Here is a 23722-nt window from a genome sequence, read left to right on the forward strand (position 1 = left end):
GTCGCTGATATTACATAGGTATACGTAAATACGTGACACGCGCGTGTGTGTGTGCACGTACGACTTTCGAAGGTATATCCTACCTCCCGAGCATAAAAATTCATTTTACATACACGACACGCGTATGTAAGGAACAGCAGCCGTGATGCAGTTTTGCAACGAACCTGCGTATCGTGTATAATTTGCGATAAGAATTGGTTTATAAACCAATCTGTAAATCCGCAGAGAATAGGTGAAATAGTTTCAAATTCTTTTTGCCTTTAGTCATTCAGTCCGCCTTGCTAACCAAAATCCGCGTCTCTGAGTATAACAAGTACTCGGTGAACGTATGAAGAAAAATGCAAGTACGCAAAGAATGCGGTATTAAAATTAACCGCTAATTATAATACACGGAGGAGATCACGTCCATCTACCCAAATATCTCGCTTATTGTACTCTCTGTCTCTTGAATTACGAAGATGAAGATCTCGCGAGAGATCGCGACGCAGTTACGTCATTCGCGTGGGTGTCGTCCTCTGTCGTGTAACATTTCTGGTACCGCGGCCTCTTCACCCACAACTATAATCCTGCATAATACAGTACATGGCGTGTGTGTGTGTGTGTGTGTGTGTGCGCGCGATTACTATCTTTCACATATAAGACATATGTACACCTACCGGGGTTCGTACGCTTTATGGAAACCGAAATTCCCTGACTTTTCCAGGTGTTCCGGAAAATTTTTTTTCTTATTAATACTGATACCTTCGATATTACTTAGTAATTAATTTACTATCCGACTACTAATTTACAAAAAACAGCCAGCGATTTTCAGTAAGAAAAAAACGAAAGGAGCTTTGATATCAATTAATTCACGTATGAGAACGAGTTTATTTCTTCAAGAAACTTAAAATTCCAATCTTATTTTCGAAATTCCCTGACTTTTCCCTACTGTAAGAAATTCCCCGAGTTTTCCCAGTTTTCCAGGTTTTTCCTGTGCGTACGAACCCTGACCTACGTACAACCATCTATCCGCCTATCAATCTTACACTCGAGCATACGTTACGACTACTCGACATTGCATTAATTTTAATCAATTTAATATCAATTTTATTATCGACGATTCCATGGATATTAGATTATTAAATAAATGAATAAATTTCCAGATGAAACTGAAATGACTTGCATTTATTATAACTATTATTATTACTATATATACCCGTATTATATATACAGAATATTAAATCGAGAGGAAAAAATGTGCTCGTGCGTATACAAGATACGAACCGTAATTAAAATAACAGCTATACGCGATAAAAAGATACGCATACGTGATAACCGATAACGCAAATTGGATCCTACGGGTACGCGTGTAGGTATAATAATCGTCCATCGTGCGTTGGTATGCAACGGCTTTATAATTTCTCGCATAATACGTAGGTACACCTAATACCTAATACCTAATACCTGATATACACCTGATTTGCATAGATACGCAAGGCACGACGCAGGTAAACGGGGGAAAAACGCCGCGTGGTAAGATAACGGCGATGTGTATCAGCGGACGGACTGACCGAGGTATTTTTGACAAACGCGTGACGTCATATCGTCGGGCACGCTGCGTCGTATACCTATACCCATACCTAAACCTAAACCTACACCCCAACGTTTCTCCAAAGTTGGTGAGTTTATATTATACCTGCCGCATTGCAGGCAAAGCCCTCCTCGTACCTGCTGTCGTGCCTTATCGAATGCCTCCGGGGCGCTTCTTCTTCTTCTTTTACCTTCGCATCGTGTGGTGTTCTTCTTATTGTTAATATTCTTGTTATTGATATCGTTATCATTGTCGTTATTGTTATTATCGGTACCTGCGAGTACAGGTAACGCAAAGAATTTTTACGTAGAATTTATACTGGTTTTTTTTCTTTTTTTTTTGTGCGAAACACTTTGCACAAGGATCGATTTTGCCTTTTTCTGTTTTCTACCTGTAAAATGCACGCGTCTGTTACTTTTCTTTGATTTGTTTCTTTCTTTTTGGTCAGCGCTTTTATCGCGTACGATTAAAATGCAACAGGAAGAAAATTTTTTTTATTTTACATTTCTACCTTCTCTTCGTCACCGAATCGCAATTCGACATAACTTTTTTACCCTTCTTCCGGGAACAAAGAAGAACCTGCGTAAATATCGATTTCTGTACAACACACACGTATTACAGTCGTAAGTACAACATTTGAACGTTATCCGAATTCTAGTTCGACAAGTTGGACGAAAGGGTTATTTTACTATACAGGATAAAAAAATGATTTCGCGAAACGGCGAAGGACGATGATCGCGGAGAACGGGCGAATAAGGAGATATTTCGGGGCGAATGACGAACGCGTCCGCGATGGCAAAGGCGACGATCACGATAATTTCTCAGCTCGAAGCTCTTCCGTCTTCGTCTTGGTCCTCGTCTTTCGCCCACGTGCACTCGTAGAAATAAATTGGCCATTTCCCTCATTTATACGGAGGCACGGGGATGACGACGAGACGAGAGTGCGATTAGAGCGTGTTCAACACGTACTAAGGTATAAAGTGAAATACGTTCACGCAACGATTGCAAACCAATGCGCGTCTATTAAATATGCAAGAGCGATTAGTTCTCGCATTTCAAGTCTGATCGGTGATTGCAAAAATACAAGAAATCATGCGTATGTGTGTGTGTGTGTGTGTGTGTGCCGAGTATACGAGCAGACAAATTAAAATAAACTATTAAAAAAAAAAAAAAAAAAAAAAAAAAAAGGGTAATAAAGAAAGGACCGTTTCGATATAAAAATTCAGTTCTACTATATACATTTTTCTGTCCACATTATATCAGTATAATTAGCTATCGTGCTAATATACTATACCTATGTATAGATTATACGTCCGAATTAACAAAACCCTACGTATTATTTTACACACGCGCAAGCCTCTGCTATTGCATAACGTAGACGGACGGACGTTTTATTAATGTAATAATCTCGGTTGCAGCAGATACCTTTGGAGAAGGTACATACATGCATATGTACACAAGGTGTAACGAGTGAGATATCTTTGGTGTACGAATAAGAACGCCACTTGTGACGTATCTCATCCCCTTGCAACTTACGAATAACTAACCGAGTCGTTACGGCCGATATGGCGGATATAACGTACACACATCTATATATATATATATATATGTATATATATATATATATACACGCTCGCGTATTTAAATATATTTCTGTGAGTCAAGAACGATTAGCCGCCGAGGTGATTTCAGGGCTTCTTCTCGCTGACTGGCTCTGTGTGAATATGTATACATGTGTATACAATATATATATATATATATATATATATATATATATATATATATATATATATATATATATATATATATACATACATATGATGTATAGTCGATCGTGTGAGGAGAAGTAAAAAGAAACGGATGAAGAAAACAAAAAAAATATATATATATATATATATATTTAAACGATGTGAAAAGTGACTCATAAAGTTGAGGAAAAAAAAAAATACAATCTGCGTGCGTTCGGTTCTTTTTGCTTCGTGAAAAATCTTCGGTTCTTTCTTGGATTATTTTCGAATTGTTGTACATTGCACGTAGCAGAGATTGTTGTATGTTATGCAGAGGGAGACGAATCAATAAAATCTACATTGTTATAGGGCAGGTGGAGGATTCAGGTCGGATGATGAAAAGCCTTATATGTTATATTGACGGTGGGAGATATTTAATACGATTGCCTGGAAGCGCGCTACAATAGAGATACGCGTTATATCTACAATATGTAGTTGTGTGCGTGCGTGTGTGTTTTATAACAGACGATGAAGAAGGGTGTTGTCGCGCATACGAGCGGAGGAAATTAAAGAAGAAGATTGATGAAAACGGACGTGAATTTCTTAATATCAGTATTACGATACGGGGGAATGACTCGGTGCAAAGATAACGTCTATATACGTACATATACACGTGCAAACCAAATTGGAAAGAAAATTCACGAAGAAGATGGAAACGAATTTGTGCAAAATTGACTTTAACGTACATCAAAATGATACAAGTGATGCGATGAAAAATAAAAAATTGATTAATTACGTACAGCTACGCTTGGTAAAAGGAAAAATAATAATAAAAAGTAATTAGTCGCAAGAGAGAGAAAAGGGAAGAGATCAGGACCCCTGCATCACTCAGGCATGCCGCATATCTTATTGCAGCTGCACAACGAGAACGACGCTCGTCTAAACACGGAAATTCATATGGGATATATAAGGTGGTGGGTGTTAGTGGGCTACGGTCGAAATATGTCGTTCCGTATATTTAAAAGCGAAATTAAGAAAAAAGAAAAATGGAAAAAAAAGAAGAAGAAGGAAAGAGAGAGAAAAAAAAGTGTGTCTCAGGACCCGAAACCCCCTGCATATGGACCACCCTAAGCCTGCGGTCCTCCTTCCAGGGTCCTCCTCTCAAATTGCCGTCGCACACACACGCACACGATATATGTGTAAGCATATGAATCGCGCGTGGCTCCCCCTCCCCCTCCCCCCCTCGAGGGGGTTCCGGCACCTACAACGTTAAACGAGGGAGAAGCTCTCCTCGCTGCAGCCGCCGCGTCTTTTCCTCCTTCCTTTTTCCTCTCTTTCTCTCTCTCTCTCTCTCATTCCGCACTCACAATCAGCTACGGCACCAGCTGAAACTAGAAAACGTAGACACCGTATCCGGATGCAGCGGTCGTTCTCCGTTGGAAGAGGAGAGGAGAGGAGAGGAGAGGAGAGGAGAGACGAGACTGGAAAGAGGGGGAGAAGCGGACGCGTGCGAGGAAAAATACGAAGAAGAGAACCGATCGACAAGATTCCCCCAAGCATGCCGGTAATAATAAGGACCGACATATGGATTTTGATAAAACTCTAGCGGGAGTCGTAAATTTTGCGTCAACGTTTGACGGTGCACGATTTTACGTCGATTGTTTTCTCCCGTTGATCGAGTATAATCAATCATTTTTCAAACCTCGATTAATCGACCGACTCCATTATTTTCCCTCAAAATCGGTTTTTGTTCTCTTTCTCCCGCGAACGACGCGATGCATTGTCACTTTCTGTTATCAGAGTATCATTGTTATCATTTTCTTACTCGCCGAGTACACCCATTTCATATAACAAGCGAAAAACGAATCATATATTTACGAAATTTTGGTTTCAAATGCACCGTTTAAAAAAAAATCGGAAACAATCGACGAATCGATTAACTTTTACCGATTCGATCGAGTTGTGTTCGATTATTTTTAACTCGGTAGCCATCGCTAACTGACGTCGAGTTTCACATACTGGAGATAAGGTAGAATCGTACATGTATTACAGCCCCCCCTCTCTCTCTCTCTCTATATATATATATATTCACACATGTCGCGTGTCTGCTCTCTTCCTACCGCCAAAGGTGGCCCCGCTACTGCATAATACACACACACACACACACACACACAGAGCTGCCAAACTTCATTCCACCTCCATTAGTTACCTGTTTTCCACGTGTGTGCTTCGGTTGTAGTTACGTACTCCATTATTTATGTACAAGATACGGAAGCGTCTATCTAACTTTGGTCTCGTATCTCCCGTACTGTCTCTCCGAAATCGCGTCTATATTCCTCCGTATCACTGTTAAAAATTTCTCTTTGGAACTTCCTGCACTGTGTCGAAGGTTTGTATATTCGGATACGGAACAGTGAATTCACCGCACGTTCACTGTTTATTCTGTAATTTACAAAAAACAATGAATCAACCACACAATTTAATAAATTGATATTACTTTTTTGTGCGTTTTAATTAGAAATCAAACATCTTTATCGTTAATTTAAAACAAATATACATAGTAATTTACGCCGCTACAGCGAATTTCTAAATTTTCAACCTGATTTCGTAATTTGAGAACTATTTTCTACACTAAATGTAAGCGGTAAGATTATGAATCATTTTCAACGGCGTATATTTCTACTTGTTTGATATTATTTATTTTTTTATCGATGTGACACGCATAGATCCGGCCTGTTCGTGGTAATACCTGCACTTTTTATAACGTTCCTCTTTTCCATTCCCTTACACCACGTTACGTGTGTTTAACGTATAAACGCACACACGCGTTTTTAATATCTCCGTATTAATACAGTCGCAACAATTCCTTGACGGTTTCCTTTCCATTTTAATGTTATACAAGTCAAATCGTTTCCGTTATTTCCCTTCATCCACAAACGGATGTAAATTACTCGCATTCTCATCATACGCACACACGCAAACACACGAATTTCACCTATATAACAATCTAACGCATTCTTTGAAACCGTGTAAGTATCAATAATTGAACATCGATTTGCGGAGTAAAACGATTCTCTGCAAACATTACAATTCTTAGCGTAATATCAACAGACCGTATTTTAATATCAGTTGTGTTGCATACACAAATGTCTCCTATAAATAATATGCGAATGAGAAATATTCTGCAATCGCGTTACGACGTTAAGAATATAATAAAAGACATATAATCTAACAAAATAATAATATTCACTGTACATAAATTGTATGTATGCATACAATATGTATATATTTACACACACGCGTACGTTGGTGGAGGTTATAAAACGTTTCACGCTCTGTTACGCGCCGAAAGAACGCGGATTATGTATTATAGACATTATGTTTATATACTATATACACTGCCGTCCATAAGTATGGAAAAACTCGCCCCATATCCGAGCCACACAAAAAGTTGTATCGCTTTTCGAAAAATGAAGATATCTCAATTTCCCGAGCGGCGTTCTAAAAAGGACATATTTAGCTTCATTCACCTTTTTTGGAAAAATTTTTGCGATTTTTTTGAGCCCGGTACGCAATCTGAAAGATGGTCATTTTTTGGCTTTTTTTGTAGGGTGGAAATTTTGCCGCACATCTGGTAAAAAAAATTTTTCAACATTTTACCCGTGAAAAACTTGAAGCGAGGAGTACAACCTTCAATCTCATTTTTTGGAAAATTTTTTACAATTTTCTTTTCGCAAAGATATTCAACTTTTTGCAAAAAAAACGACCATATTTATAAGGGGTGGTCTCAATCTGAAACTACCGGATTTTCGTAAAATTACTAAGAGGGTAAAAAGTTGCATACAATCATTTTGGACGTATCACAATTTTTTCAGAATTAAAAAAACAAATTCGAAAACAATTTTTTTTCCGAGATGTGCGTGAAAATCTCCAGCCTCGAAAGAAAGCCAAAAAATTACACATCTTTCAAAGTGCGTACCGGGCTCAAAGAAAATGGCAAAAATTTTTCCAAAAAAGGCGAACGAAGCCAAGTATGTCCTTTTTAGAACGCCGCTCGGAAAATTGATATAACTTGATTTTTCAAAGAGCGATACAACTTCTTGTGTGGCGGATCTTTGTTGTAAAATTTATCGTGGGATTGCAGCGCCGTCGTACAAACATATATTTACTACGTTACGTATCAGTTAACGCATCGCAATCGCTTATTACACAGGGGTTTTACCGGATTACGAAAATATTGTAGCGTGAATTAGTTGCTCGTTGGGTGTAACAAATACATGCAGATATACGTACGAATAAAGCATTTGAAAAACAAGTAAAACGGTAATTGACTGAAATGGCGATGTAAAAACTTTGAAGTAAGAAAAGGTAAGAAATAAAAAATATTTCATCCACGCTGGGCGAATAAACTGTAATTAAAATTGCCTTGACAAGACCATAATCCTGATGTCAACACGACTTTGTACATCAGCAACTGACTTCCGCCAAAAATTTTCATACGTATTACAAGTCTCTTGTATATTACAACTGTACAAAGATATGTTATACGTAAAATGGTGAAGTAAAATGCGTGGTAAAATGTGAGAATATGTACACATATATATATATATATATAAGTTAGATGAGCGGTAATTTTGCGTACAAGCGAAAGAAACAAAAACAAAAAAAAAAAAAAAAGAAAAAGAAAAAAACACCAAAATCCACAACGCACGATAAATTACACTGGATAGTTATGTAGCGAAAAATTTTGGTACGCAAATGCAGAGAGTTCGACTCGAGTGATGTAAGAATCCGTATTCTTACATTGAGACAAAGTAGAAGAAGAGAAAAAATAGAAAAAAGAATGGCAAAGAAGCATCATCGTAGGTGTCGTCTCTCATCACTGAAAATAGTTTCCTATTGTACCTACGTTTCGCACAGATTGCTACGTGAGTATATATTATACATATGTGTATATATTCTACACGTAAAAAAAGCGTTCGCACGTGTATGCCGTAAAATTTTTTTATTGCCATCATTTTTTTCCCAACACCGCGTAACCTGGACTGGCGGTCAAACCGAAATCTTTTTGGTTGTATCTGTTTGATCCTTAGATCAAAAATTACCAAAAACATAAATATACAGCGTCTCAACCCTCTGGAAATTGTTGTCAGTCAACTATAAATTAACAATTTGAAAATCCCATCAATTTATAATTTTGGAAAATAAATCGATCTAAGCGTGATCAATAACTGGTACACGTGCCTTACTATCAAATTTGAATTAAGCCAAATAACGATCGATACAGAAGTTGGTCAATAGTTACCAAAACCATATTCGGCTCACCTAAAATTTCATAACAATAACTGAGACATTTATTTTCGTCATAAAAAAATTCTACGTATGTTAACTGTAAATAAACTCTTTTCTCAGTACGTGGACATAATTTTCGTGAAAACGAATCGATTTATTTTCTTTCCGAAATTGTCAACAATTATGTATGTATATGTATACACGCACACACACTCGAGAAGCGACCTCCTGAAGAACGACGTCGATTCTCTCTTGGGATCGCGTATTTCTCGCTGGTTGGTCGATGAAGAATAAGAAGAATAAGAAAAATAAGAAAAATAAGAAAAAGAAGAAGAGGAAGAAGAGGAAGAGGAGGCGCGTGCAGCAACGCATACAACCAAAGTGCACGCCGCCCTCCCTCCTCCTCTCTCGCGCTCGGGCGCCAGGCGATGGGCACCCACCATGCAGGGTATCCATAGCAGCCACACATGCTCCGCATCGTCGAAGGCGTCGGAAGCCGCAGATGGTTTAGGAACTCGATGCCGTAAAACACCGAGTATACCAAGACGCATATCCATATTTTCTCGCATTTTTACCCTCCACCTTTCTTCCTCTCTTCCTACCATCTTCTCGTACACTCTCCCTCTCTCTCTCGCTCTCTATATATATACACAATATTTCTTAAATTCTTGTCGTTTTCAACACCGGCATGATTGATAATCTCGAACCAATGCATATGTGTATATATATATATCAATTTCAACGCGATAAAAAAATAAATAAAAAAATATCGCTCCAGCTTTCCTCGATAATCGACCTCGAGTAAGTTTGCAGGAATTTTATCAATTCGTTATCGAAATTCCGCATTTTAAGGGATTCGTTAAGAGTTTCGTGACTAGGTGACCGCAGCGGAGTAAATATGCATTGTAAAAAAAAAAAGTTGACAACGTTAAAACTTACCAATAGTGGCCAGTGTGGACTATTGTAGAACAACTTTTACAATCAATTCGGAACTTGAACGTCGGGATAATTTTAGATTAATACGAAAAAAAAAAAAAAAATAATACTCTATCGGAGTCCACACCGCACTTTTTTTTCTTCTTTTTTTACAGTTTAATGACTTAAAGAACGCGAAACCGTACCGAGGATAATTGTTAAAATTCGAAATCCGCAGGCTCGGTATAAATTCGAAGAACTTGTTGGCGTTTTAAATAACCGAATTTAATGTCTGTGTTAGTTTCTCTCTCTCTCTCTCTCTCTCTCTCTCTCTCTCTCAGCACCGCGACGGTTAAACGAAACACAATGAAGAAAAAAAGTAAAATAAACAATAAAAAAAGAACCGCTTGCACATAAATCCGCAAATCGCTACATCTTCTGTATTCTCTATTATAATTATATAATGTGTAAATGAAATACCGCGACAACTTTGGCGGAGAATCGTCAACTGTTTCAGCATAAATTAGAGACCGCGGATATTTTAAAACCGTGTATTATACGGTAGATCGTGTACCAGATCCATAGAGGCAGGCATGCAGGTGTAACAACAATGTGGATACAATAATGCGCGATCTGCAACGAATGTATGCAGAACCTGTACGTATGCATATGCATATGCCATGCGTATGCGTACCTGTGCTACGAAATTGGAACGTGCAAAAAACGACAAATCGCAAACGGCGATAAACCAGGGTTAACAATGTAACAGAGAAAGCGCACTCCGACTAGTTTCCTGTATATTATTTAAAACTGGGTGACAATGACAGCAACGCCGATTACGATAATGATGAGAGACAGAAACAGGATTGCACTGTAAATTCTACACCCGATAATACACGTACACACACGCGCAAGCGCAAAAAAAATCATAGAGATGGTTGTGTACTTGACAGAGTTCTGCACGGTGCGAATTATAATTGCGCAATAAACAAACCGCCATTTTTAACCGCTGTGTTATACGTGTAACAGTGTTTTATACACGACCGTGGTGCATTGTGTAAAATTTGCACAAGTATATGTGTAAAAAATTACGGTGGGGGGGTTAAAAATATGTAAACGTCAAAAAATTGAAGGGCCGTAATATCGAATTTTTAATCAATCGAAGGCTTGATTTATGGTATTTAAAAAATGTTGAATTTAGAAGTATGGATAGGTAAAAGAATAGAAGGCCGAACTGTAAAATTGTTGGAATTTCTCTAAATAATATAGAATCGTGTATACAGACACTCGATTTTGCCATTCTACATGTTTTGACCTTTCTATATTTCGTCATTCTGTACTTCGAAGTTGTATAAATTTACAATTTTCCGTACTCGGACTTTCCACATTTAAAAATTTTACGTTCAAGATTTTCGCGTGAAAATTCGATATTCTGTTCCCTCTATCAATCGACATTTTTTTTTCTTTTTTTACACCTACTAAAAAAGCAGAAGGCATACAAAGTTTGTTTAATTTTCGTTTCTCTTCTTCTTCTTCTTTTAATCAACTGTTCATACATGATGATATCTTATCAATCTTTGGTTGACCGTGAAATATAATAAGTTGGTTAATCCGTTATACGATATTTGTTATCCTAAGAGTGTCCACTGCGGATATTGAACGACGAGAGTTTAGATTGTTCCATCAAGTTGTTGTGCGTATACGTATATTATATAACACATATGCATACACACACGCACCCAAGGTACATACGTAAAAAAGGAAGAAAAAAAAGAAAAAGAAAAAAGAAAAGTGGAGAATGGAGAGTCGTCCCTTTTTTTCTCTCGACACTACTTATCGCGTCGTCCCGCATTTTCGGAGGAGTAATAGGCGGTTTTAAAAGGGTGGTGAGGAAGAGAGGGAGAGAGTCGCAACAGCCGAAATTTCCCCCGACATATTCCCCGCTTCGACGTACCGCTGCACACAGAGGGGGGATGGATCTTTGAACAAGCAGCAAAGGTATTATGCGAAAGTAGGTAGAGAGAGAGAGAGAGAGAGAGAGAGAGAGAGAGAGAGAGAGAGAGAGAGAGAGAGAGAGAGAGATAGAGAGAGAGAGAGAGAGAAAGAGAGAGCCCCGCCGCGACAAACGTCACCGTCATTCGACCGTCCACTCTCCAATCTTCTCATTACGTTTCGTTTGCCGATTATATACCTACCCTACCTACCCTACCTACCCTACCTACCCTACGCTACCTTCAGCCGTACCAGCAGGCTGCCCACTTTGTCATTGGGGGTGGGGGTAGAGGGACGACGAAAAACCGCGGTTTATTACCACGTCCATTGTGCATCCCCGTAAACCCAACAAATAACTTAATCCATTGGATAATGACGACGACGACGACGACGACAGGACTGTACTACCCACATAATATCATGATCACCCCCCAATAATGATGATGATGATAATGATGATGATGATGATGATGATGATGCGCTCCCATTGTCGCTTAGCGGGATAAAGAAAAAAAATAAACGAGACAAATTCTCCTCTAGCCAATTATTATTATTATTGTTATTGTTGTTGTTGTTATTATAATCCGTGTTACATACAGATATAATACATAATAGTAATACTCGTACGCATACCTACGTGCGTTGTGAGATATTGTGCATTGTCAAACGGGTGTGATAAATTATCAACCAATTGACTTTCGGTAATCGATCGGAAGAGGATAAAAAAACAAAACGCAAAAAAAAAAAAAAAAGGAGATTGGTCATCGTCCTCGCCCTTTGTTGTCGGGTTACGACCGTTGACCCAATTTTCATTGGCAGTATTGGATGAACGAGGTCGGTAATTGAATGGATCAATTATACGCAGAGTGAGAAAATTAATATTCAATAACGCGAAGAATATTCTTACGACACGTGATACGGTGCGTATGGTTATCTTATACCAGCTCGGTTCGATGCGAAATGCTATTAGAGACAACCACCGTTATGTTACCCACCCCCCGCCCCCCATATGTGATAAACCTCAACCGCACGTCATACGTGTACGTACGGTTAACCGTAACAACAGTGTTGTACGTAAGAATTAGGAACCGAGAGGAACACCCGACCAACTTGTCACGGTGATATATATCGATTACTTATTTGTAACTCGAAATGGATACGCGAAGCCATCAAAGACCGCATGGGAATTTTTTTGACGGTTGTACCAAATTTTCGCCAAATTTTTTTAGGCGAGTAGGTGTTTTGCATCTACAATACGTGCTCACCTATGCGTACGAAAACGAGAGGGGGGGTGGGGTTACAAGTGCACGGTCAAGAACGTCGCGATACGTGAAATTAGTAAAAAAAAAAAAGAAAAAGTAAAAAAAAAAAGAAATTTTACTCATCGACAGCGGTTTTTTGTTTCTCTTTTTCCAATAAAACGTCGAAACTTTCCCGTTTCCCAAAAAATGACCTCAGACTTGAATTCCCGAGGGTCGTCGGGGGTTGCGGGAGTTCTCTTCGGGCACCTTCGCTCACGTGGCTGGGAGAAGGGTGGTGTTGGGGTGGTTCGAAGGGAGGCCAAGTTGTAGGAACAGAGTGTGCGGCTTGCCCATATGGGAGGCCACCGCCACCGTCACCGCCGTCGGTCAGGATATAATATTACAGGGCTCAGTCAAGTCTACTCCCGGGTTACCTCTGCTCCATACCTACATATACGCAAACGCGCTCGTCTATACCTTGCGTTCGTTGGCTCGAGCATTTTTTTTCCCTCTTTATTTAATTTCCGTATTTTCGTTGGCGAGGAGAAAAAAAAAGAAAACACTACAGAGGTAATAATTTTTCTAATCCGAACAAGTAATAACGGACAAAGGACTTGCAATTAATTTGTCTTTATTCGCTACGGATAAATAAACTCGAGAAACTATCGACGTTGCATACGTAACGTCGGTTTGCTTGCACGAACGATGTTACAGGAAAATATGATCAACCGCGTAGGTTTTGGATTATATACCAGCGGATGTACGATTTTCGATCTTTCTATCGTTAGTTCGAAATTCGAGAGCGAAAAGCGATAAAGAAAAACAGTTTCACATAAAACGTATGCGCAAATATGTGATTAAAAAAAAAAAAGTCAAACAAATAGAAGCTCCGCGTATATGAATAATACAACAGTATTAGGTAGATAATAATAAACGTATATAAAGAATGATTTCAATCGCACGTAAATACTCCCCACTGTTGCACGCATAGACGGGGGAGGTGTTTCTGCGACTGTGTGTAATAATAAAAGATTACAAAGCTGCGTTTAAGACGAATTAAATTATGCGGCACGCAAACACAGCCGTATAATCAGGCTAGCTGCATACATACGTATACGTATACCTTTTTACTTGACCGAAAACTAACCTAGCCAAAGTAAAAGTATTTAAAGTACTATTGCCCCCTTCTCTCTCTCTCTCTCTCTCTCTCTCTCTTGCCGTCAGTCAGAAAACCGTGTAGGTTATACCCGCTGGCGTATCGTATCGTATCGTATCGTATCGTATCGCTGGTGTATATAGCATCACTCCCTCTCTTCGGGAGGGGTTCGAGAGAGAAGAGAGAGAGGAGAGAGGAGGCTAGGCGTGCACTTCGGGTTCTTTGGCGTTCCTCGCCAGCTTCGTGAAAGAAACACCTGGCCCCCTCGCCGCCTCTTGATGCACACTCGCGCCCACAAACACACACACACACGCAATCACGAAGGACGCATAGAAACGCACGCCTACTTATCGAGTGTGTGTGTGTGTGTGTAATTTGTGCAGGACCGCGGCTGTCGTCCGCCTGCCTCATGCCGAGACCAGAGAGACCGGTCATATTATCCTAAACTATATTACCGAACCCCCCCCCACCCTTACTCTCTATTCACTTTTTGGCCGTTTTGCCGATCATCGGTAAATACGTGTTATACATAAGCATATGTATATAGGTATATAACGTAAGAAGAAATATATCAAGTTATTACTTATAGTACGCGGGAAAATTTGCGAATTTACGCCACCCGTGAAATACTATTGGTACGATCTATTTTTTAGTCTTTTTTGTTGCAATTTTCTACTTTTTCGGTTTTAATTTTCACAAGAATTGTTCGTTTTATCGATAAAAAAGTGTCGCTGACGTACGATCGCGCCGATATAACAGTGATTGAAAAAGGAGAGGAAGAATATAAAAACAGAGATGCACCCGCAAATTGAAACAAAAATCGTGATCGTCTTTTACGCGACACAAGGTAAGGTGTATTATTTAACAAGTGTACGCGGGTGATTTGTTAATTAGAAACGAGCGCGCAAAGAAGGAGAAGAAGAAGAAGAAGAAGAAGAAGAAGGAAAAGGGAAAGGAGAAGAGCGCGCTGTTCAAAAGAATAATCATTCGAAAATTGTTCGGAAATTATCGCTTTCTTTCTTTGACCTACACACACACAGGCGCAACCGCAAAGAAACACGACGACGGACAACCGCGTTGCAGCTTTAAACCATATACTTACGGGGTCCTTCGATCCGCCGCAACGCTCTTCGAAACCGCCTTTGCGGCACGACTCGCTTTAAACATACATCTCGCCTGCGTCTCTCTCTCTATCTCTCTCTCTCTCTCTCTCTGTGCACGCGTGTGTGTGTGTGTGAGGGCGAGTGCGCACACCCATACGCAAACTTGTACGACATGCCTTTATAACGTGTAGCTTTGCTCGCTTATCTGCCGGTCGCGTTATACGTACGCATATGTATAATATATACGTATGCCTGAGAAAATTCACGAACATCGGCGTCGCGTGCAAAGGTACACCTACGCAAAAAAAAGAAAAGAAATCCATCTCGTGATAAAAGTTAGAAAATAATATGCGAAAAAGGTAAAAGAAGCAATGAACTCGGAGTTGGTTAGTTAGTTAGATAGACAGATGGATAGATAGGCGTGTTTGTGCAAAGGTGCGGTAATAATTCGCGCGGCAGCCACAAAGTTTCGTGGGAAAATCAACGGGCCTCTTTTTTACACCCCCACTCATCGTTCCAGATTCGCAGCTCTTGGTCGCATCGCCGTCGAGTTGGGTGGTCGTCATCGGTCAATTCGAACCAGCGAAGAAGGATAAAACAAACTATAAATAATCAATTTCTCTCGGTCGGACGTTTTTTTTTTTTTTTTTCTCTCTCTCTCTCTCGACTTCTCGAGTAAATATTTTGCCGAGCGTGGCAAAAACGGAGAATGGAGAGAAAAGAAAGTAATTTTGGTTTTTCTCGCAGGTATAAATGTGAATATTTAATAAAAAGTATATATATATGTGTGTGTATAATGCGCATCTACTCCTTATATCGATAGTGAACTTTGTCGTATTTCAAATTTCACAACGCGATGGAAATAATGACGCGGGGTGTTGTCGCAAGAGAAAATAATGTGTACTTTGTACGTATATACGTGTAGATTACTGTAGACGTTCGGAGAGGAAGTAAGGAGAGAAGGAAAGAAACGGCAAAACGGTAATTCCCGTTAATTGCTGTTTCATCGATGACCGTTGAAAGACTCACGCATTTTACCCGCATGTTCGCTTGTCGCATCTTCTACTAATAATACGATGTTTCAACAATTTCCTTCTTACTTACTTCTCCGTTTTCCTTGTCTTTGATTCGACTTTGTCACGCGTGTCAACCGCCGCCACATGATATTGAATATCTTACAATATTGTACGATATCCACGAACGCGTTAATATCACGACTAGACAAACGTACGATTAAAAGATCAAAATCTGGCAAACATTTGGAAGCTTTCAGGCGAAAATGTATATAACATTATTTACAGAGGGATTTTCCTCGCGAAGTTGCGAGAAAAGAAATCCGGAAAATATTTCACAACGTTGTTAATAAAACGTATAAAACAAATTGTCGTAATTTTTTTTTTTTTGTCTCCTCGTTAAATCGGATCTCAAACAAGACTGCGAACATGAGATGCGTATACGAGAAACGGTAAGAGAATCGTTTAATTTCCGTAAATTAGTTAATCAAAATATATATTGCCGTCGACTGACGTCACACGTGAAATTTTCCGGACAATTATAAGATTCACGTGCATTTTATTTGGTGCATTTTCCTTGATTGGTAGACAGACGGATAGAAACGTCGACGACGAAACGAGAGTCTCGTAAAAAGTTTTCTTCTTCCCTTCCTCCACTCTGTGTTATGGGAACTAAAAGATAGTCTGTGGCCAAAGTATATTTATAGAACTTTATTTAAATCCGGAAACAAGGGCATTGACATTCTTATTTGGGTAACGCGACGCCGGAATTTAAACCCCGATTACGGGGGTTAAACTTTCAACTTCACACCGTCGGCTATTACCCTACAAGGCAGTTTCTCTCTCCTCTCCAGACACAGCGGACATTTCGATTATCCTCGACTTTGCATCACACAATATGCGGTTTTCGATACTTCCGCGTCACCAGCGGTATAAAAATTTCCTGACCAACAATAAACGCGATGCACGGTGTGATTCAACCCCTCGTTACACGCACACGTCGCATAATTGAGTTTGCGGAAAAGAAGCGAACGGTTCTCGTTATATTTCAGTATCAATGGCGAAAAACGATATCGAGCTACGAGTAAGAACGAGCGCAACTTCCTCGTTATCTCTCTCTCTCTTTCTTAAACTCCTCAGAATTGCAAATATATCCGTATGCGATACACGCCCCGACCTCTTTCTGCCCTGCGGTACAATTTCTAATTGACGATGAGACGGTGTACAAATTAAATTGTCTCCAATTGCCGCCTCTGTCATGCTCCGAGTGACTCGAGGTGAACAACGACGGCATATAACTCGATAGAGCCGAATTAAGACGCCGTTTAAACCGCGGCTGCTGCTTGCCGCTTCATTCATAATTTCATACGTGCGTCACACACGCGCGCGTACGCACACACACGTTGTACGCACGGTTTTATCACCGCGGAAGAGATTTAATTACAATCGTTGTCGTCGTCCGCCCTTCGTTGCGGTGGAAAAGAGAAGGACGAAAATATTTGCATCTGTGAAATAGAACATTACGCCGGTGGAGTTGTGTTATTTCGTGACGATAGAACACATGGAAGAAAAAAATCATCGATAAGATGGATTATTACGATAATCGATAACAGCTGCTGCGAATTGTTAAAAGTCACCGGATCGAAGTTACAGTAAAGTTGATGTAACGAAATATCGAAACTAAAGTTAATGCTTTGAAAATTTCCAACGACTTTTAATTTGATGAAAATTGATTTTCAAAATTCATATTTTCATAAAAACGAAATCGTTGCGTTAACGTGACTCTCTTTAAAAATCACCGTCGTAATTGAGTGTGCAGACCAGGTATATTATCACCCTAATCTATCCATATATATATATATGTATAAAGCCTCCCCTAATTTATGCGATTACGTGAAAAGCAATCGTGTAACCTACTTTTACTATATACGGGGTTCGCGTGCAAGTTGGACAATAATTCGTCAAGTATATACAACAGCACACATACAAAGAGTTGACCAACACCGAGCTCGTGAGTCCCTGTACGATTTGATCGTGATTTTGAGATTTTGTAACGCGGTTGCACGAGAAAGGAAGATTAATCGTAAGACTGTACTACAGCAGCAATGCGTATAAGACATGTATATGCGTGTATATATCGGCCGTTACCAAAATCCAACTTACGCGAGGTGTGCGCTGACCATTTGGAATTAAACACACGCAAACACGCACACATACGGTACACGGACTTTGGCGATATTTAATTATCTCGACGTTTAATCGCATACATTAGGCAGTCATGTAACAGCATGGGAGAGCCTAACTAAGTAAGTATATAATGCATAATATGTATACGTATACATTGTACGTGCACATGCAACGCGTATTCGCAATCAGCCTGCAGTGATTTCTTTCCGAAATATACATGTACACGTATTGTATGGAAGAGTACAGTACACGTATAGCGGAGTAGAAGACGAAGGATGAAAAAACAAACATCATACAAGTTCATCTCGCGGTTCATTCAGAAAAAGATCCGCCCGGTGTTTTCCATCCTGCACCATAGACGTACATTACCTATACACATATGCGCGTAGTTTGTTTTTTCGATTTTCCGTCGGACGATAAGTCATACGGAAGATCCGTATTTGTAGCAAAAGCGCGGTGTATCGGCGAGATTAAAGGAAAAAAAAGATGGGGAGAGGGGGGAAGAACGAGAATTAAAACCCGAAATGGAACGAGGAGTATACATGCAGAGCTACATGTACCGCATCTCGTCTGCATCGCCGCGGTTTCGGTTCCTTCTTCGCTTCTACAGATACGCCTATTTTTGTTCGCAGTCGCTGCACCGCGGCGGTGGTGAATATGCAGACACGGTTTTTCCGTCCTCGTTCGTCGTCTGGAACGGCAACGACAACGGCAAGTAACGAGAACGGAGCCGCGCGCGACGAGAGAGGATAAAATCTCTCTCTCTCTCTCTCTGCGCGTGTGTCACGCACACGCACGCGTCTCGTATTTGGAACAAAATTTTCTCTCACATCGTACGACACGTTTCTTATACATCTGCACATAAGTATGGGTATACACACACGGGGACGCATGCACACAGAGGCACGTATGGATACAGGTTATAAACTGGGTCTCGTTGAACTTGTAATTATAAATAGTATATATATGCAGACTGAATGCGAATATTTACAGTGTCGCTAGGCGTGTGTGTTTGTGGAGATATATAGCGCCCAGTGTCTACGATATTTTTGGCAACGTTAACGTGTCTCTCAAAGAGGATGACGATGAAGAATAAGACGAAGACGACGTCGAAGTCGAAGAGGTATAACGGCGACAATATTTCAAGGAAAGAAAACCCTTTTTCTACATGCGTACACGAGTAAATATAAGCCGAAAGGTATATATCATATACACGCGCGCACACATATGTGCATGCAAGTATTAATACACACGTTTTTACGTACATAATATTTAACGTCGTGAACGTGTGTAAGCAAACTATTTTACACGGCACTCGGCTCCCGTAGTTCTCATATATTCACACATGTGCACGCGCAAACCCAGTAAATGTATACCAAAGTGTATATGTATATGTATATATATATATATGTTTATATATGTGGGTATGCACGTATTTATATTTGTGTATGGAAACGCAGGTAGTGCATACGCACAACACAGAGAGAGAGAGAGAGAGAGGGAGAGAGAGGAGAGAAACGTGCTGGCGCAGTCTTCCAGGCTTTTTAAACCTGTGACCCTAAGCTACGCAGACCTTTAAATCCCATTTTTTTCTACTCTTTTCCTTTTCCTTTTCCTCGTACACCATTCAAACCTCACTACACCCCGTTCAATTTTCAACGCTTCGGCCTCACGCAGCTTCTTGCCGAGCGCCGTGCAGCCTTTCCGAGGTCGTCGCATAATTTACGCGACCGGTGATGTGCAGGTATGCGAACAAGTAGCGTCATACTTGGTACCGAAGTCCTTTTAAATTTCGATCTGATTCGACACTTAGAAACACGTGGTAAATTCTACTTCGTTGGAATGGAAAAAAAAAAGAAAAAGAAAAGAAAATTAATTTTCAAGCTTTGTCTTCTTGCAACGAAACTGCACCTCGAACAGAAACTTTGGAGTAGGGGAGTAGAATTACATCACGCACACGGAATGAGACGCGGTGGACGTTTCCCGCAGCAATGTAATTTTCCAAGAAAAATAAGACATTATATTACACACACACACACACATGTGTTGCTACATATATTTCTCTGTAAAACGAATTATACATATATATTACCGAGCCGTGCAGAGATAGGTGATTAGATTCCTAAGACTATACAGGTATGCACGTGTATACGCATTTTACGTACACGTATGCGTGTAAACGCCCACAGATAACCGCGAAGAAGAAGAATATAGCTCAAGGCCGAATCGCCTGACTCAGAACGATTTCGAACGAGCTGTTCGACCCGCTGACAATGAGATGACGACTACGACAAATTTTTACCGTATACTAAGCTGAAAATAATCAACAACGACTCGATTCAATTGGCAAAAGTTAATCGATTCGTCGATTGTTTCGGATTTTTTTTTTTGAAACGCGTCGTTTGAGGCCAAAACTTGGTAAATATCGGTACGCAGTCTTAATAGCGGAAAAGTTTTTTTGATTATTTATAGTTTCGTTAAAAATATTTTGCAATATCAGGTGAAAATATTCATTCGTCTTTCGCATGTTATATCAGACAGGTGTACTTGGCAAGTGAGAAAATGATAATAATTGATACCCTTATTACAAAAATTGACACTGCATCGCGTCGTTCGTGGGTGTGAGAGAACAAAAACCGATTGTGAGGAAAAACGATCGATTATACTCGATTAATCAGGGAAAATCGATCGATTTAATCGAAAATCTATCATTTTCGGTTACTCTTACCATGTACCATATACGAGTACACCTTACCGTATACAAATTTTCAAAATTTTAATTCCAAAGGCGATGAAAAAACACAGTTATCATCGCGTTAAAGTTGCCACGATTTAATCACTTTTACGTAAAACTTTATTACTACATTGAATTTTTATCGTAAACAATGTTTAAAAGTTTCAATTACAGACGTCACAGTAAGCCTGTGAAAAATGTATGTACAATTTTTTCGTACACGTTGAATTACACATATCAATATAGCTGCAGGCGTTTCGCGTGAATCCGTTACAAGTTAAACATTGATTTTAGTCTGTATACAACGATTGAGCGTAGTAAACCGTAGTACGCGTATTAAAGGCGGTCGGCGTGCATGATACGGTGTACGTTGTATATACATACCTAGATAAAACATACGGCATAACGGTGATTCGCGCCATACTCGCGCCCACGTGGTCCTCGCGTTAAGAAAAGCTTACGATTAAAGAGTGTCTAGGAAGGGAAACGTGTTTTTTTTATTCGTGTAACGTGCCGCATTGTACACACCCATCCCTGCGACATATACAGGCTAGCCACAAATTTTTGAGGAAAATAAAAATTCCACGACACTTCCAAGTTCTGGTAAGTTGCTAAAACCTGAATCGTTCGGCTTATTGACATTATATTCGATTGAAATTCAATTCGAATTGAAGAAAAGTACAACGTAGAAAAAACAAAGTCAATTTAAGCCAATTTGTTGCCTCGACGTAAAAAAGTAAACTTGTTACTTCAAAAAATCATCGCCAATTCCTACCATAATGGCAAAACTGGTATCTTTAGTTTCTTCCATGACCAAAATAAACGTTCTCTGACAATTCCCGGTGTTTCATAACCTGCACTTTTGTACTCCCTGTCATTTCCAAGTTTTTCAAGTTTTCGACGTGCGTTGCCACCCTGTATATATATATATATATAGGGGTAGACAACATTGTCCCATATTTGGCTTTTTTAAATCCCGGGCAAGAACACCGTCTTGACAATAATTCTTCTCCTCGCGACTCGATTTACACCCGTGTTACAGGTATGTACAACCTCTTTTTTTTCTTTTACTTCTTTCTTTTTTTACATTATACGTGTGTACATAGAGGCACGTTTCTACGATATCTGCTTCTTTGCTCGCACCACGTGTCCAAGTGTTCATTACAACTTGCCTAATACGTACGTAAATACGTGTCGGTAAATGAGTCCGCACGCCCGTTGCGGTGAAAACCGAAGAATGAAAAGAAAGAGGAAGAGGAGTAGTTGGTGCAGGGTTGGTTTTCACTACCTCCGTGTTTTACTAATCCCGTATCATTTCTAACCCCGCTACGCGTCGAACCACGTCCGAGGGAGAAACAGAAGGAATGAAGGAAAAAGAAGAAGAAAAAAACACACAACGCGCACGTTGTACGTGTAATAAAGTACACGTGAAGGACGAATCATCATAGGCGAAACGGTGCATGAACTCTATAAATAAATAAACAGATAAATAAATATATTCTAGGAATGTGCCGCTGTGCGAACGGCACACCTTGAAATAATATTATACACAGGTTCTTCTCTGGGGAAATTCTCGCACGATTTACGTCATTTTTATAATCAAACTTGTCGCGCGGCGTGCCTTTGCGATATTACGCTTGTTTGTTCGCTGTACGCGGATGAAGTTACGATGCATGTTCAGGGAAAAATCGTTGTTTCGAATCTTTCGGTATGTCTGAAATCTAGTAAAACATGATAAAGAAAACGTATTGTTGTACATATTTTGAAAAGCCGACCTTTTAAAAGTCGTGCTAAAATTGCGCAATAATGATTTTTACCCCCAAGTTTCGTTACGTTAACGTTAACACCCTAACTTCATCCTAATTTTTCCTCTGTATACAGAGCGATGATCCGGGCGATAACTTGAGACGAATTTCTACAAAATAATCGACATTTCGGTCTGGCAGCATCTCGTATCTCGATGCGTTGCGTACTTATTATCGAACAGTGGCGAAGGGAAAAAAAATGAAATGAAAAGAAAAATGCGCTTTTGTCACATTCGAAGACAGAAGAGAGTGGTTACGAAAATAAATTTTCCGTGAAAGATCGGACCGCTCCTCCTCTCGAATACAGAATACGTAGAGCAGCACCACCGGGTCACCTATACCTACACCTTCTCTCGCATGCTGCCTATATGCCCACATCCATCCAGCCTATGTGCTATACTCTCCAGATAGAATGATAGCTATTTCCGTTAAGACTAACAAAACCTGCGTTCAACTACCGCGTCTGCATTGCTCCGGTGTAAAAGCCTTCGCCGCGCAGCGTGCGCGCTGCTAAAGATAAAATGTCGTTCTATCCTATCCCATCCTATAATCTGTGAAGACCGCGGCGCGTTATCGTTTCAACTTTCTGGCGGCCTGTTAAATTGGCATAGTCGAGGGTTTGCAGTCCTGAAAAATCGGCATCGGTCAAGGTAATAACAATGTTGTTCAAATAAAATTCCCCGATGTTTTCCCACAGCTTTGGACAAATTTTACGACCAAAAACTCCACAAGTTCTGCATCTTGATCGCATAAATTTGTATCTAAAAAAACACCCTGGTATTGCTTCTTTTCGCACAAATAATTAGAAATTGAACAATATAATATTTCCGAAAGTTAGCTTAACCGAGGTTTGAAAACGATTTGTAAAAAAAAAAACCTACATTTTTCCCTACGGTCAGTCATAATTCTTTGTTGTTTGGTTTCACTGATCCGCCGCCACCCCGTCGATCTGTTTACCGTCGCGTCGCCGCATATTATCACTGTCAA

General features: G+C 39.8%; 1 protein-coding gene across 8 annotated transcripts in view; it reads right to left on the reverse strand.

The window, feature by feature from the left end:
* The window catches only part of LOC124185999 (pro-epidermal growth factor-like), a 43062-nt gene that overhangs the window by 12523 nt on the left and 6817 nt on the right, over positions 1–23722 (reverse strand). Inside the window, exon 2 of one of the 8 annotated variants that reach the window (XM_046577360.1) lies at positions 5507–5739. The exons of the other annotated variants lie outside the window; for them this stretch is intronic. Within the exon in view, the coding sequence (XP_046433316.1) occupies positions 5507–5549 (43 nt within the window). The 5' untranslated portion in view covers positions 5550–5739. The remainder of the gene's footprint in view (positions 1–5506; positions 5740–23722) is intronic. 8 annotated transcript variants of the gene reach the window in all.

The sequence above is a fragment of the Neodiprion fabricii genome, chromosome 1 (assembly GCF_021155785.1).
Source record: "Neodiprion fabricii isolate iyNeoFabr1 chromosome 1, iyNeoFabr1.1, whole genome shotgun sequence".
NCBI classification, from domain to species: Eukaryota; Metazoa; Arthropoda; class Insecta; order Hymenoptera; family Diprionidae; genus Neodiprion; species Neodiprion fabricii.